This window comes from Dasypus novemcinctus, chromosome 30 (assembly GCF_030445035.2).
Source record: "Dasypus novemcinctus isolate mDasNov1 chromosome 30, mDasNov1.1.hap2, whole genome shotgun sequence".
Classification (NCBI taxonomy): domain Eukaryota; kingdom Metazoa; phylum Chordata; class Mammalia; order Cingulata; family Dasypodidae; genus Dasypus; species Dasypus novemcinctus.
The window spans coordinates 46,795,292-46,809,778 of NC_080702.1; the positions used below are offsets into that span (position 1 = coordinate 46,795,292).

Genomic DNA, 14,487 nt, shown 5'->3' on the forward strand with positions numbered 1-14,487 from the left:
ATTATTTTCCTGACTCCAACTTATACATTATAGATAGGTTAGTAATGGTTGTTTGGTTGAAATTTTGTCATGTTTTATTTCTCTTTCCAATTAATCACATCAAAGACATGGAACCAGGAAATCACACAGGAATTTCAGAATTTCTCCTTTGGGGATTTTCAGAGGAACAAGAATTGTACCCTGTCTTTCGACTCTTTCTGTCCATTTACCTGAACACTCTCTTTGGTACCTGGTCATTTTTCTGGCCACCATCTCTGACTTCCACCTCCACATGCCCCTGTACTTCTTCCTGCCAGCCCTGTCTTTATAGACATCTGTTTAACAACCACATTGTCAAAGATGCTGGTAAATCTATAGACTGAGAGTGGAATCATAACCTATGCAGGCTGCCTCACCCAGATATACTTTTTCATGATCTTTGCAGGTTTGGATGACTTCCTCCTGGCTGGCATGGCCTATGACTCTTTCATAGCCTTCTGTTACCCCCTGAATTACATGCCATCATGAACACCCAACAAAGCACGTGACAGACTCTCCTGACTTCTTTGGATTGCACTGATGTACAACTTCTGGCTGCTTTCCCTGTGCTTTCTCTCTGTGCCATTCCTTGTAAGAAATTCATTAATAGAATTAAGACCCATCATGATTCAGTTGGAGTACACCATAACAAAAGTAAACATCATGAAAAGGCCCTATTTACAGTGGGTTCACACCGACAGGAAAGGATTACATTTAAGAACATATTTTCCTGGGATTATGTAGCTCCAAACCCACACAGAGAAAAATATAAAATCAAAGAAGTTAGTGACCCATAATCTTTCACTTTAATTAGAAATATCAAAATGAACTCATGACTTCTCTCTTTCTAAAATAATATTTTGTAGCTAAATCCACGGACAAAGTCTAGATATAATGACAACCCATGAACAATGAGCAACTTCAGTGCCAAGATTATGGTCACTAAGTACTACCACCCGCTAAAAGGAACCAGGGATCCTTGGAGAAATGGATGGTTCCACAGAAATTGGCAGGAAATATGCAAATGATCATGAGACACTATGTGACAGCAAGTCCTCCAGGACAACTGTGGTCAGTTCAAAAATACTTGGGAGTTAACTAATGAAATAAAGGGTATAGGTAATGATGATCAAGACTCCAAAAACTATTACAGAAAATGCTGATAGGGCTTATTTAAATGGATGAACAAGGTGCCACCCCATTGACTCACTGAACAATCATGGTTTTACCAAAGGAGGGGCAATTAAATGCCATGATCCTGGTGGGATACAAGGGAACAGAGCACTACCTATGCAGGAATCTTTCATTAAACAAATTGTTCTCATCAAATCTATACCTCTCACTACAATTATATAGGAAAGAAGTAGGGCAGTGAACAAAGGGAGATTAGTTAAAAACTAAGAAAATATATGAAAAGTATGGACTTTAGTTAAAAATATAAAAAACAAAAAAGGCTCCCAATTCATTCTTTATTATACCTCTAGCAAAGAAACAGTAAAAGCCAATATTTTTAACAAAGCGTCCAATTCATTTGTGCTGATTCAGTCTTGGACTTCAAAACCAAAGCAGCCAATAATAATGATTGTTTTTTAGAATGGAAATAAGATTTAAGAGACCTACCAACCAAGTGCAACTGGTGGACGTGTTTGGACCATGATCTGTACAAAAATATTGAATAAAACTTTTTGAGAAAGAGAAAAGGAACACAGTCTGGGTGATAGATGAGACAAAGAAATAATTTCCTTAGGTGTCAAAATGGTATGATTATTTTAAAAACTAGTCCTTGTCTGTTGGAAATACATACTGAAATACTTGCATATCAATTTTTAATATGTCTTGAATTTGCTTTAACTTACTCCAGCAAAAATTAAACAAGAACAACATAAGGGAAGTACAGTTGAAACCAGATGGGTAGAATATTGACAACCATTGAAATTGTGGAGTACAAGTTACTGTTCTCTCTACTGCTGTGCATGGAGGAAAATAATCATAACAACATTTTGAGAATGACAAAAAAGGATGGGTTTGCTGTGTCCCAAGAAAGGACAAAGTTAAAAGTGAAAAGTTGAAAAATGGTTTCCCATTCAAGATATTTAAAAGACATTGCAGTTAAAAAGATGATGATATATAGTCTTGAAATAAGAAAATACATACCAGGATGAAAAGGAAAATTCAGTAAAGTAGATGTGTCTCAAGAAAAGTGATGCAGAGGAGGAGGGGGAAATCTTTGAGTTGATTTAATTCTCATAACAACATAACAGTGCAATCCAAAGAAGTCAGAATGTATCTTTGTAAATGAGTTCCAAGGGCAACATTTCCAAAATAGGAGTAGATCCCATCAATTCAGAGGATAATTATAAAATGCATAGTAGGTAATTTAATTACATATAATTGAATACAGTTAAAAGGGGGTATTTTGCATTAAGTAAATATGATGTGAATAGGGTGTAAGAGTATTGCTGTGGAAGGGAAAGGTTTTGTGGTGGATGTATGGGAGTGCAGTATACTATATATATGCATTTCTGTGGTCTAGGGCTCCTGTGAAGAGAAGCTCAATAATTAGGGGGGTGGGGGAAAGATAGGACATAGAATTTTTTCCAAGTCAACACGTATTCTTTATATAACCTTTAAACCCATCGCTATATGCCATTTCCTAGTAAGGGACCCTGACATTATATTGGGCTTCAAATTTCAGGGAGTTCTGGATCACAGAGTGGTTCAAAAAAGGCAATGGAGGAATACTGGTATGGGATACCATTGACAGGGGATATATGGCTGACAGGGAGCTGTACAGAACATATGTCCAGGGTGCATGGCAATGTTTGGATATACTCATAGTGGCAACAATTAAAAACCACAGTAGGGGGGGTACTGGGTTCCTGGCCAGTGGTGCTCTGTCATGGTCCCTAGGGGAGCAGCGACAGTCTCCCAGGTGCAGCGGCGGGGACCTGGAGGGAGTGGGGGTTCAACAGTGAGCCCATGACGCTAATGACTATGCTTGTGAGCTGATAAGCCTAAAATAAGAACAAGGCCTAGAGCAGCATTGTGCCTGGGAATTTCCTCCTGTCAGCCTTCATGTTACTCAAATGTGGCCAGACTCGAAGCCAAACTCAGCATGTAAATGCAATGCCTTCCCCCCGGCGTGGGACATGACACCCGGGGATGAGCCTCCCTGGCACCGAGGGACCACTATCAACTACCAACTGATGATGCAACTGGAAAATGACCTCATACGGAAGGTTCAACGCGGATCAGCGGAATATCCCTGTCTACATAAAATATCATGACTTTAAAATGCTGTTTGACCTAATGTAAGGGGGAAATGGAAAGGAGAAATGAGTTTATATGGCTACGAGTCTCTAAAAAAGAGTCTGGAGGCTGTCAGAAGGATTGCCCTTATGCACAACTGAGCAGAGTCAGAGAGACAGATAAAGCAGATACAACCCCCATATATCAGTTCCTTCGAGGGCTAAAGAGACTCATGGGAGTTATGGTCATGGCCGATGGGGTTAACTACCAGGTCAGATGGCCCCTCTTTGGAACTGGTGTTTATGTGTGACGAATCTGGACTCAGATGGGATCTCTCTTCATAAGACTTTCATGCTAATGTGCTGGAGGTGCAGTTAGTGTCGGGGTTTAAGATATATTTAGGGGATTTGAATCTCTGGACTGACAATGTGATAGCCAGGTCCTGAGCCTCAACAGACTCCAGCACCTACAATCTGACTTATTGGGCTCACCACACTCAGCTAAGATGGAGTTGAAGAAGGACAACGACCACACCATGGAGCCTAGAGTGATTACAACTGAAAGTGGGAGGATTGCATCCAGCATCCATGTGGAATCTGAGCCTCCTCTTGACATAGAGGTGCAATGGACACAACCAATCCAATGTCCACATAGAAAAGGTGGCATTGGATTGAGAAAAGTGGACATGATGGCTGATGGGTATGGGGAAAGGCAGGAAGAGATGAGAGGTGGAGGCGTCTTTGGGACATGGAGCTGCCCTGGATGGTGCTTCAGGGGCAATCACCAGACATTGTAAATCCTCACAGGGCCCACTGGATGGAATGGGGGAGAGTGTGGGCCATGGTGTGAACCGTTGACCATGGGGTGCGGGGGTGCCCAGAGATATACTTGCAAAATGCAATGGCTGTGTCATGATGATGGGAGGGAGTGTTGCTGAGGGGGGGGGGGAGAGGTGGGGTGGGGGTGGTAGGGTTCAATGGGACCTCATATATATATATTTTTAATGTAATATTATTACAAAGTCAATTAAAAAAAAAGGGGGTATTTTGGATTGCATATGTCTGAAGAGAATAAAAATGTAAAAAACAAAGTAACCATAGGAATGTACAACTCCAGAATGGAGCCCTATTATAAACAATGGACTGTAGGTAATAATGTTATTATAACTGATCCATTGTAACAAATGTACCACATTAATGCAGATGTTAATAGTAGAGTAATTATATAGGAATTCTTTATTTTCTACATGATTTTCAGTAAATCTATAACTTCTCAAATAAAAAAGAGTGAAAGATAACCTACACGGAAACCATATAACTGATAAGGGTTAAATATACACAATAGACACAGAATACTTACATCTCAACAACATAAGACAAACAATATAATTTTAAAATTGGGCTTACCCTGACCAGCTAACAGGGAGGCGAGGAAGGTCAACCACCACATCAGGGAGCAAGAGTGCTTACAATTGCAAGCAGGAGAATTGCATCCATCATCCATGTGGAATCTAAGCCCCCTCTTCAAGTAGATGGAGACTGGACATAACTGCGGTCACCCCTCGGGCTGAAGTGTGGTTTGCTGGCCTGGCGGGGGAGCAGCCGCGGCAGGCCAAGCCGCTGCCCCCATAATAGGGTGGCTGGTCGGACTCACTGCCACCCCTGAAGGAAGCTCGGCATGGGCGCAGAGTGCCCTCGGGTCTCCCCTTCTCGGCAGCCATGCTTCCGCGGCCGCCCCTCCTCCCGGATGGCGCCACCCGATGCCTGTGGGGCAGCACCCTTCTTCTTCTTTCTCCCTGCGCAGGCGCAGGGCGGAAAATTCCAGCCTGCCCTTTTCCCCTCCCCCGACAGCAGCAACAGCCAGGTGTGGGCGGAAAAATCCAGCCCGCCCTTTTCCCCTCCCCCGACAGCAGCAACAGCCAGGCGTGGGCGGAAAAATCCAGCCCGCCCTTTTCCCCTCCCCCGACAGCAGCAACAGCCAGGCGTGGGCGGAAAAATCCAGCCCGCCCTTTTCCCCTCCCCCGACAGCAGCAACAGCCAGGTGTGGGCGGAAAAATCCAGCCCACCCTTTTCCCTTCCCCCGACAGCAGCAACAGCCAGGCGTGGGCGGGAAACTCAAGTCTGCCCTCCACCCCAGCAACAGCAGCCACCAATCCCTAAACCCTGCCCCTTCCCCCAGCAACAGGGACAGCCAATCCCTAACCACCACCCCTCCCCCGTCCAGTACCGCCCACTGACCTTTTGCCGGCAACCAATCAGAACAGGGCGTGGCTTCGACCAATCAGCCTTCCCCAGCCCCTATAAAACTGTTGCCTCTCCCTCAGTAAAGTGGACTTGCGTGTTTACCTTGTCTCCGCGGTAGTTCTTCTGCCGTGCGCCCTCCAGTCCTGAGAGCCCCCGACAAGGGCCTGGCCTCCCTTGTCCCCAGTTCGTCGCCTGCTTCTCCAGGCGACCCCTTCGTCGCCGGCTTCGCCGGGCGACCCCTTCATCGCCTGCTTCTCCGGGCGACCCCTTCGTCGCCGGCTTCGCCGGGCGACCCCGTCAGCCGAACCGCGCAATCCCTTGTGAGACCGATCCCTCGTCTGCTGCCGCACCGACCCCTCGTCCCAAGCGGGACCGACCCCTCGTCCAGAGCTGGACCGACCCCTCGTCCGCAGCCAGACCCCACCTCTACCGACCGAGCAAGCCGCCGCACATAACCATCCCACGGTCCACAGAATGGAGGAATAGAGTATGGATTAGAGTGGACTTACTGGTCTTCTGCTGGGGAAATATTGTGATTAGTAATGGAAGAAATCATAGCACTGATGTGGAGAAAGTGGCCATGGTAGCTGCTGATGAAAGGAAGAAGGAAGAGGAGATATGATGTGGGGGCATTTTCAGGATTTGGAGTTGTCCTGGGTGGTTCTACAGGGACAGATGCTGGACATTGTGTGTTCTACCATGGCTCACTGTATGGACTGGGGAAGAGTGTAGACTATATTATAGACCACTATCCATGTGGTACAGCAGTGCTCCAAAATGTATTCACCAGGTGCAGTGAATGTACCATGATGACGGAAGAGGTTGTTGATGTGGGAAGAGTGGGGTAAGGGGGGTGGGGGGTATATGGAGACCTCATTTTTTAGATGTAACATTTAAAAAAAATAAAGAAGAAAAAAAATAAAATAAAATAACAGAAAAAGAAAAAGAAAAAAGGGAAAAAAAAGGGCAATGGTTTCAAAAAGTATATTGCCCCTCAGATAGACAAATGGCCAATAGGTACACGAAAAAAATGCTCAACACCACTAGTCAATAGGGGTGAAGTATTTATACATGCTAGAAAGTTGATGATTGTTGGGCACATTATGCTAAGTGATGGAAGTCAGGCAGAAAGAGTCAAACACTATATGATTCTATTTATATGAAATACGCGTAACTGAGAAATTCATGGGACTGTATGCAGATTGGTATTTGTTCGTGTCTGGAGAAAGGGGAAAATGGGATGTAAATTCTAAATGGGTCTGGTGAAAATTTACTGATGAAGAAAATGTTTTGAAACTAGATAGAAGTGGTGGTTGCAACACATTGTGAATATTCTAAATGCCACTAAATTGTTCACTTTAAAATGGTTACTTTTATGTTATGTGAATTTCACCTCAATACAATTACTTGGAACAATGAAATAAAGATCTGTTGAATGCTCTTGCATTGATAAATCTTGAAGAAATCATGATGAGTGAAATAATAACAGATACAAAAGAGAAATGTTGTATGATCTTGCTCACGTGAAATAAAGGAAACAAATTCATAGAGAAAAAGTTTAGATTACTGTTTTCCTAGATATTGAGGCAATGGGAATGGAAAATGATTGTAAGTTTTAGATTTTGTGTTTTGATATGATGTAAATTTTATGCAGTGCATATTGATTATAGTGTAATATTTTGAATCCATTTTCACCTGTATACTGTATACTTGGAAGTGACAAAAATCCAATTTTTGAGTTGTATGCATGTTACTACAATAACATGTATATATATATACACACATATATATATAATTAGGTTTCTTTATACAAGAGTAAATTTAATGAGACAGTCAATATAAGCTACATGGTACAGAAACATTTCTAAATATGTATTTCTTATCATGATCAATCATTTTAGAGATCAGAGAATAAATTACATGAATTAACTTGTGTTACAAGCATAGTATTCCTAATTGCTTTGCAATAGCATAATCAAACTACAGCATCCATGGTCTGAAGTCAAGTGAAGACAGTTCTCTTTGGTTGAAGCGGAAAAGAGAAATTTTCTGATGGCAACTACTACGCCTGTTTTCTCAGCCCATGCCAGTGTTTTGGAGAACAATGAGACTAGTCAATATTGGACTACCAGTGTTAATTTTTGGAGTAAATTTTGAGTCATTGGATGAGTTAAATTATTACCAGGTTAGAAATAAGGGATAGAAGCATGTTCTTGTGGGAAGAGTAATAAAACCTGGATTCCCCTGACTCATAACTTGGGGTTTGGAAAACAGAGAACCAATAAGCAAAACTTTCATTCTGTCCAGTCCATTGTCCCACAGGGAAATGATTATTAAGGGATTGTACAACAAGTGGGAAAGTTGCCGAATAAACAGATATATGAAATCTGTAAATATCCCCTCTGCTGCCATCCTTTTTCTTGGGAACCTTTATGCACACTGCACATGGATTTTCCTTTCGGGGTCCTAAGTTTGGTTAGGGGACTGATGCCTGATTCTCTCCCGCTGTCTCTTTTTTGGCATAGAACTTCATTCTGCATCACCATCCACACAAGGAGAAATGTGTAATTCCTTTAAAATCCCTTCTTACAGCTTCCATCCAGGTGAGTTAGAGAGACCAGCAGATCCTGCAGAGAAGACTCAGGTTTGATGGGTGGCAAGATATTTCACTTGAGCTTGTCTGGGAGCAAATCCAAGCTAGCCCAGAGGTGAGAGATCCTTTGCTTGTTTACCCACTTGCTCAGTAAATAAAGCGTTTTGTTACTATTTTAAAAAGGAAGTGTCCATTTGCAGAGCTCATTTTGGATGACTAAGACTTGGGTATGGAAGACCCTTCAGAAAAAGGAATTGCAGGGATTAAGCAGTTCCAAGAAAAGTAGAATGTCTGCCCAAGGAGCTCTGCAGTGAAGTGGAAATAGGGAAATGGAGAATTAGCAGTGGCATAATGTGTAGTAAAGTGAGGCTTTCCTTTAACAATTCATATTATGTATATTTAAGCATGGGTGTGAAATGACTGGGAATTATCCATCTGAGTTAGATATTTCCTTGAAACAGCATTTCTCAAGACATATACTCACACTGTTTTTTCACATAAAAAGGCTATTTTTATTAAGGGGTGGAAAGGAATATTCTATAACATTTACTTTACAATTTTTCTTTTATAAGTGAAGTTACCTATAACTTTTTGGTTTTTTATTCTCCCTATTGAAAATTATTCATTCACTTCTTTACACTGATTTTCTTCTTTACCTTCTTTTTTAAAAATAATCTGTCAATCAGAGAACTACAATCAGAGGTTTTCCTCAAACTTTACTCTTTGCCATTTAGGTCTTCTATGTCCCTATAAATGTGTTTGGGGGAATGTGTGAATGTTTTTCAGTGTCACATATGATGTTTTTCTCACTGTTTTTCAAACTTAGAAATCTCTGCTTTCATTGAGTTAATTGTAGATCGCTATTTTATATTTATTTTCACTTGTCTTTCATATCTGTTTTCCTTATTGTGCCTTTTGGAATTTTGTGGTTGGATATACCTTTGAAATTGCATCAGCTTCTGCCATCATTTGAAAGAAATTTTTCTTTCCCTTGGACCACAGGTTTCCTTTATTATTTTCATAATCTAGAACAGTTTCCAGTATGTAATTGCTGGAAGGATCCTGAGGAAGTGAAATGGGACTGTTGAATAGACACTGAGAGATGCAGAAATAATAACACATTTGACAGTAGAAAAATGTGCCTCGTATCAACAGTGATAACCAAATTTTTTACCATGAGGATGGAGTGGTGCTCAGGTTGTCTCATGTATGGATTATGTCTATTAAATGCCTTATGAGGATGGATGCCATAATGTCTACTATATAGGTGAAAATCTTAAAGTCCAAAATTTACCATCTAATATACAGCACATCTGAAATTCAAAATCAGGTTTATCTGTCTCCAAAAATTGTGCATTTTATATCATTTTAAAGACTTCAGATGCTTCTGTGAAAAAAAAAATTTTTTATTTGTTATATATTTCAATTGTGAAATATTTGTTTATTCCTTTTGTTAATTTTATACTTGTAGTGTTCACTTTATAAAGTGTCTTGTCGCTATAAACAGATATCACTACATTTATTTTTTGGATGAATACTTTTTTTTTTTTCTGGGTTTCAAGGGGCTATAACTGGAATCAGAATGCCATGAGAACCAAGGAAGGATTAATTCATCAATGTCTCTCAAGGAATACTTGATTTTACTTCTTTTCTCTTCCTTCCAGGCATTTTAATTCTTTCTTCTCAAATTACTGAGCAGATTTTTATGTTTCTTTAAACAAAGGGCAGAAAGTGACCATAACAAAAAGGAGAAACATGTTTACATGCCCAAGAATGGCTTGTCAGCTGGAATTTCAGAGAACAATTTCTAAATATTTGGGGAATAGAAAATATGAGATTGTCAGCTAGGATTGTATTTTTTAAAAGATTTATTTATTTATTTATTTATTTATTTATTTATTTATTTATTTCTCTCCCCTTACCCCTTACTCCCCTGCCCTGGTTGTCTATTCTGTGTCTATTCTCTGTGTCTTTTTTGTCCACTTCTGTTGTTGTCAGAGGCACAGGAATCTGTGTTTTGGTTGCATCATCTTGTTGTGTCAGCTCTCTGTGTGGGCAGGGCCATTCTTTCGCTGGGCAGCTCTCCTTACTGGGCACACTCCTTGTGCATGGGGTTACCCTTTGCGGGGGACACCCCTGCGTGGCACCACAATCCTTTTGCGCATCAGCACTGTGCATGGGCAAGCTCCACATGGGTCAAGGAGGCCCAGGATTTGAACTACGGACCTCTGATGTGGTAGAATGTTCCCCTAACCACTGGGCCAAGTCCGCCACCTAGGATTGTATTTACTCCTGGTATGTCAGTGTGGCTGGGTGTTAGAAGAGCATGGTTTTAATTCAGCCCTAAGATGCCAAAGTGTGCATCCTGTGTGTGTTTTTGTGCATATGTGTTATTCAGGTGTGACCAGTCCTTAGAGCAGGGTATCTGAGCTCATTTATTTCAGAGGATATCTACTATAAAACAGAGTCTGTATGCAAATCTACAAATGCCAATTGGACTCATTCTAATCCATTTGGTAGGATAGATTTCCAAGCAAATTAATGAAATATGAGATGCTCACCATATGGATAAAGGAATTCATGCATTTTTAGTTTCAGGAGCAGCAAGGCTGCTGCTCTTAAAACTTCTATGAATCCATCTCTTGTCCCTGTCCTTGTACTCATTTCCCTGCAACACTCCCTACTTTGTTCACCCTGAAAATCTGAAACAAGTCTTTTTTATAGGTTTATGCCCTGGATGTTCTCTCTTCTGGTCATAAAATTCCTCTATATCATCATGTCTCCACCCTTCTCTTCCTTAAGCTGCTTCTTCAATTTTCCCATTATATATGGGTCTTTCCTGAACACTGTTTGAAAAATATCATGCTCACTTCACTCTGTTTTTACCTTCTTTCTTTTCCTTAAAGCAACTATGATCAGCTGGTTTGTAATATGATTGTGTTTATATTTACATATATTCTTTCTTTTTCACCATTGTCTTGTTTTTTTCTATTTATTTTCAAAGAAGCATTTGGTTACAGAAAAGTCACAGAGAAAATATAGGACATTCCCACACACCTTACCCCTTCCCCACTCATATTTTATTTTATTAATAACTTCAAACTTTAGTATGGCACTTTTGTTGTAAATGATGAACAAATATTGAAGCATTGCTACTAAACATGATCAATGGTTTACATTACAGTTTACATTTTACACCGTGCACTTTAATAGGCTTTGACAAAATGTATATTGGCCTATATCTGTCACTGCAAGATCATGTGGAACAAATCCACTGCACTAAAAATGCCCTATACTCCACACATTCTTTCATCTCCCTCCATTTGGAACCTATGGTAGGCAGGAATTTTCAATTTTTGAAGAATTAGATTCATAGTTACATGCATTAATATTGAGGACTTGACTTATTGTCAATTTTCTTTTCCTTAAACACATGTTATCAGCTGATTTCTAATATAATTATGCTTTTATTTGTATATATTCTTTATCTTCTGAGTTTTGGGCTTCTGATTTATAGGACTCTAGACTTATTGCTTCGACTATACTTGTCTGTTAGTCACAAATCTATATTTATTCTACATTTGAATTAATTTCTCATAAAATCTGTAGATTTCATGAATGCTTGAGAAAGTCTGAGATTTGCGGATGGAATTCCTAATCAGACGTAGTACTAGAAATATGTTAAAGGAATAATTTCCAAATAAAAATATGGGAATTAAAATGTTCCTTTAAGATATACCATTTTTGGGATTTCTATTTTCAGAGAGCTGCATCTTTATATGAAAATTAGTCAAGTTGCTTTTATAAATCCTGTTAGTGACATCCACCATATGGGACCTGGAAATGAAACACAAATTTCAGAATTTCTTCTCCTGGGATTAACAGAGGATCCAGAATTACAACATCTTCTCTTTGGGCTGTTCCTGTCCATGTTCCTGGTCACTATCTTTGGGAACCTGCTCATCATCCTGGCCATCACCTCAGACTCCCACCTCCACATGCCCATGTACTTCTTCCTCTCCAACTTGTCCTTTTGTGACATTGGTTTATCCTCCACCGTTGTCCCAAAGATGCTGGTGAACATCCAAGCACAGAGCAGAGTCATGACCTACGCAGGCTGCCTCACCCAGATGAGCTTTTTCATGGTCTTTGTGGGACTGGAGGTCTTCCTCCTGGCTGTGATGGCCTATGACCGCTTCGTGGCCATCTGCCACCCCCGTCACTACATGGTCATCATGAACCCCCAGTTCTGTGTCCTTCTGGTTCTGGGGTGTTGGACCATGACCGTTCTGCACTCCTGTTTACAAGGGCTAATGGTGTTACGACTGTCCTTTTGTTCATGTGTGGAAATCCCCCATTTTTTCTGTGAACTTCGTCAGATGATCCAACTTGCCTGTTCTGTAACTTTTTTCAATTACTTAGAAATTTATTTAGTAGCTGGAGTGCTGGCCAGGGGTTCCCTACCTGGGGTCCTTTTCTCTTACTGTAAGATTGTTTCCTCTGTGCATACAATCTCGTCAGCTTAAGGGAAGTATAAAGCATTTTCCACTTGTGCATCTCACCTGCTGGTCGTCTCCTTATTTTATTGTACTAGCATAGGTGTGTACCTCAGTCCTGCTGCTTCACACAGCACACATTCAGGTGCACCAGCTGCGGTCATGTACACCGTGGTCACACCCATGCTGAACCCCTTCATCTACAGTCTGAGGAATAAAGACATAAAGGGGGTTCTGAACAACTGCTTTGGAAGGAAAACCTGCAAAGTGTCATTTGTCCTGCAGCAGCTGAAAGGCCAGTTTTAGCAGCTCTCAAACTGTCAGAGCTAACATTGATTTTCTTTGTTCAGTGTGTGCATGTAGACCTGCTAGAGTCAAGATGACCTCATATATGATGAAGAAAAATTTTGAATCACACATTGTTTTACTAGTGCAAGATTTTATTTTTGAGGATGAAAGTGTTCTCCTTGAAGTATGAAAACTTTATTTACATGTTTAAGGAGTTTTTAAATGGCATAGAGGAATGAGTTCCATTTTCTGAATTATTTTATTGAATGACCTTTCTAGTCCTGCTGGAATCCTTCCAGGGCTTCCTATGACTCTGTGATTTCCTCTGAATAGAACATCTGCCCTTGCTCAAGACTGTCATAATATTTAAAGAATTGACAAATGACAGTCTGGGTATTTACTCTACCATGCAGTTCTTTATCTCTTTTATGTTCAAATCTCTATTCTATATTTTTCCTTAAAAAATAAAATTTATTGATACATATTAATGAAGCATATAATCCTGTCAAAGATACAATCACATAGTTCTGCATTCATCAATTTCTAATCTAATATATATTCTTGATCAGATAGAAGTAAACTCAGACGTTTGAAATTCTATCATACCTCTTTCAATGAGTGTTCTGATTTACAGCCATAAGTTGCTACTGCACAAGCCTCTATGCCCTTGCAAACACTCATGGCTACCTCGATGATGACATTAATTTTAGTGATTTTTCCTAAACCAATTTTATTAAGGAGTAATCACATACCATACAATACATATAAAGTGCACATTCAATTTTTTTGTATAATCAAAGGTTTGTGCATTCATCACTGCAATCAAATTTATTTGTTTTTTAAATGTAATTACTTTTATTTTATTGAAGACAATAAGATTATACAAATATCACATAAAATATAGGGGATTCCCATATGCCCTGCTCCCCAAGCCTCCCACATTTTCCTACATTTTAACGACATCCTTCCTGAGTGAGATACATTGATTGTATTAATGAACACATACATTCTGGAGCATTGCCACTAAGTGTGCTTTAAAGTTTACATGGTAGTCTATACCCTCATCCACCCAACTCTGTAGGTTATGGTAAGATTTAACATGGCCTGTGTCTATTGTTGCAATGTCATTCAGGACAATTTCCACATCAAAAAATGCCCTTGTATTTTACCTGTAGTTGCCTCTCTTTGCCCTCAGAACAGACAGTAGTCACTGTGTCTACATTAATGATATAGTTTATTCCATTGCTAGAATCACAATAAGTCTATAGTAGAATTCCAGTAAGTTTACTTTAGTCCATAATTTATTCAGCAAACTTGGGAATTTTTGTACTGTGAAGTCTACTCCACCAGTAATTGAGAGGGGGATGTAATACCATAGGGAAAATAGGTGGGACAGTCTTGCATGCATGCAATTGTGGACTCTCTCCATACCTTGGTATGGTAGTTATCTAACACCAACTTCATATTATTTATCCTGGGTGATACCAATGCTCTGGAGTGTAGGTATTGCAACTCTATTGAGATTCAGGGCCCAGCTGGCACATGGAGAGCCCAAAGATTTAAGACCCTTGGATGTACATCTACCAACTCTAATCCTAAT

At 40.2% G+C, this 14,487-nt stretch overlaps 1 protein-coding gene across 1 annotated transcript; it reads left to right on the forward strand.

Moving 5' to 3' along the window:
* The first annotated feature begins 11,933 nt into the window (after positions 1-11,933).
* On the forward strand, positions 11,934-12,629 carry LOC139437913 (olfactory receptor 7A5-like). The gene has a single exon (XM_071212807.1). The coding sequence runs from the start codon at positions 11,934-11,936 to the stop codon at positions 12,627-12,629; it is 696 nt and encodes a 231-aa protein (XP_071068908.1).
* The last annotated feature ends 1,858 nt before the right edge of the window (positions 12,630-14,487 follow it).

What these genes read in the sequence shown, in the direction of transcription:
- LOC139437913 (XM_071212807.1), top strand. Translation starts at nt 11,934, where the DNA reads ATGGGACCTGGAAATGAAACACAAATTTCAGAATTTCTTCTCCTGGGA.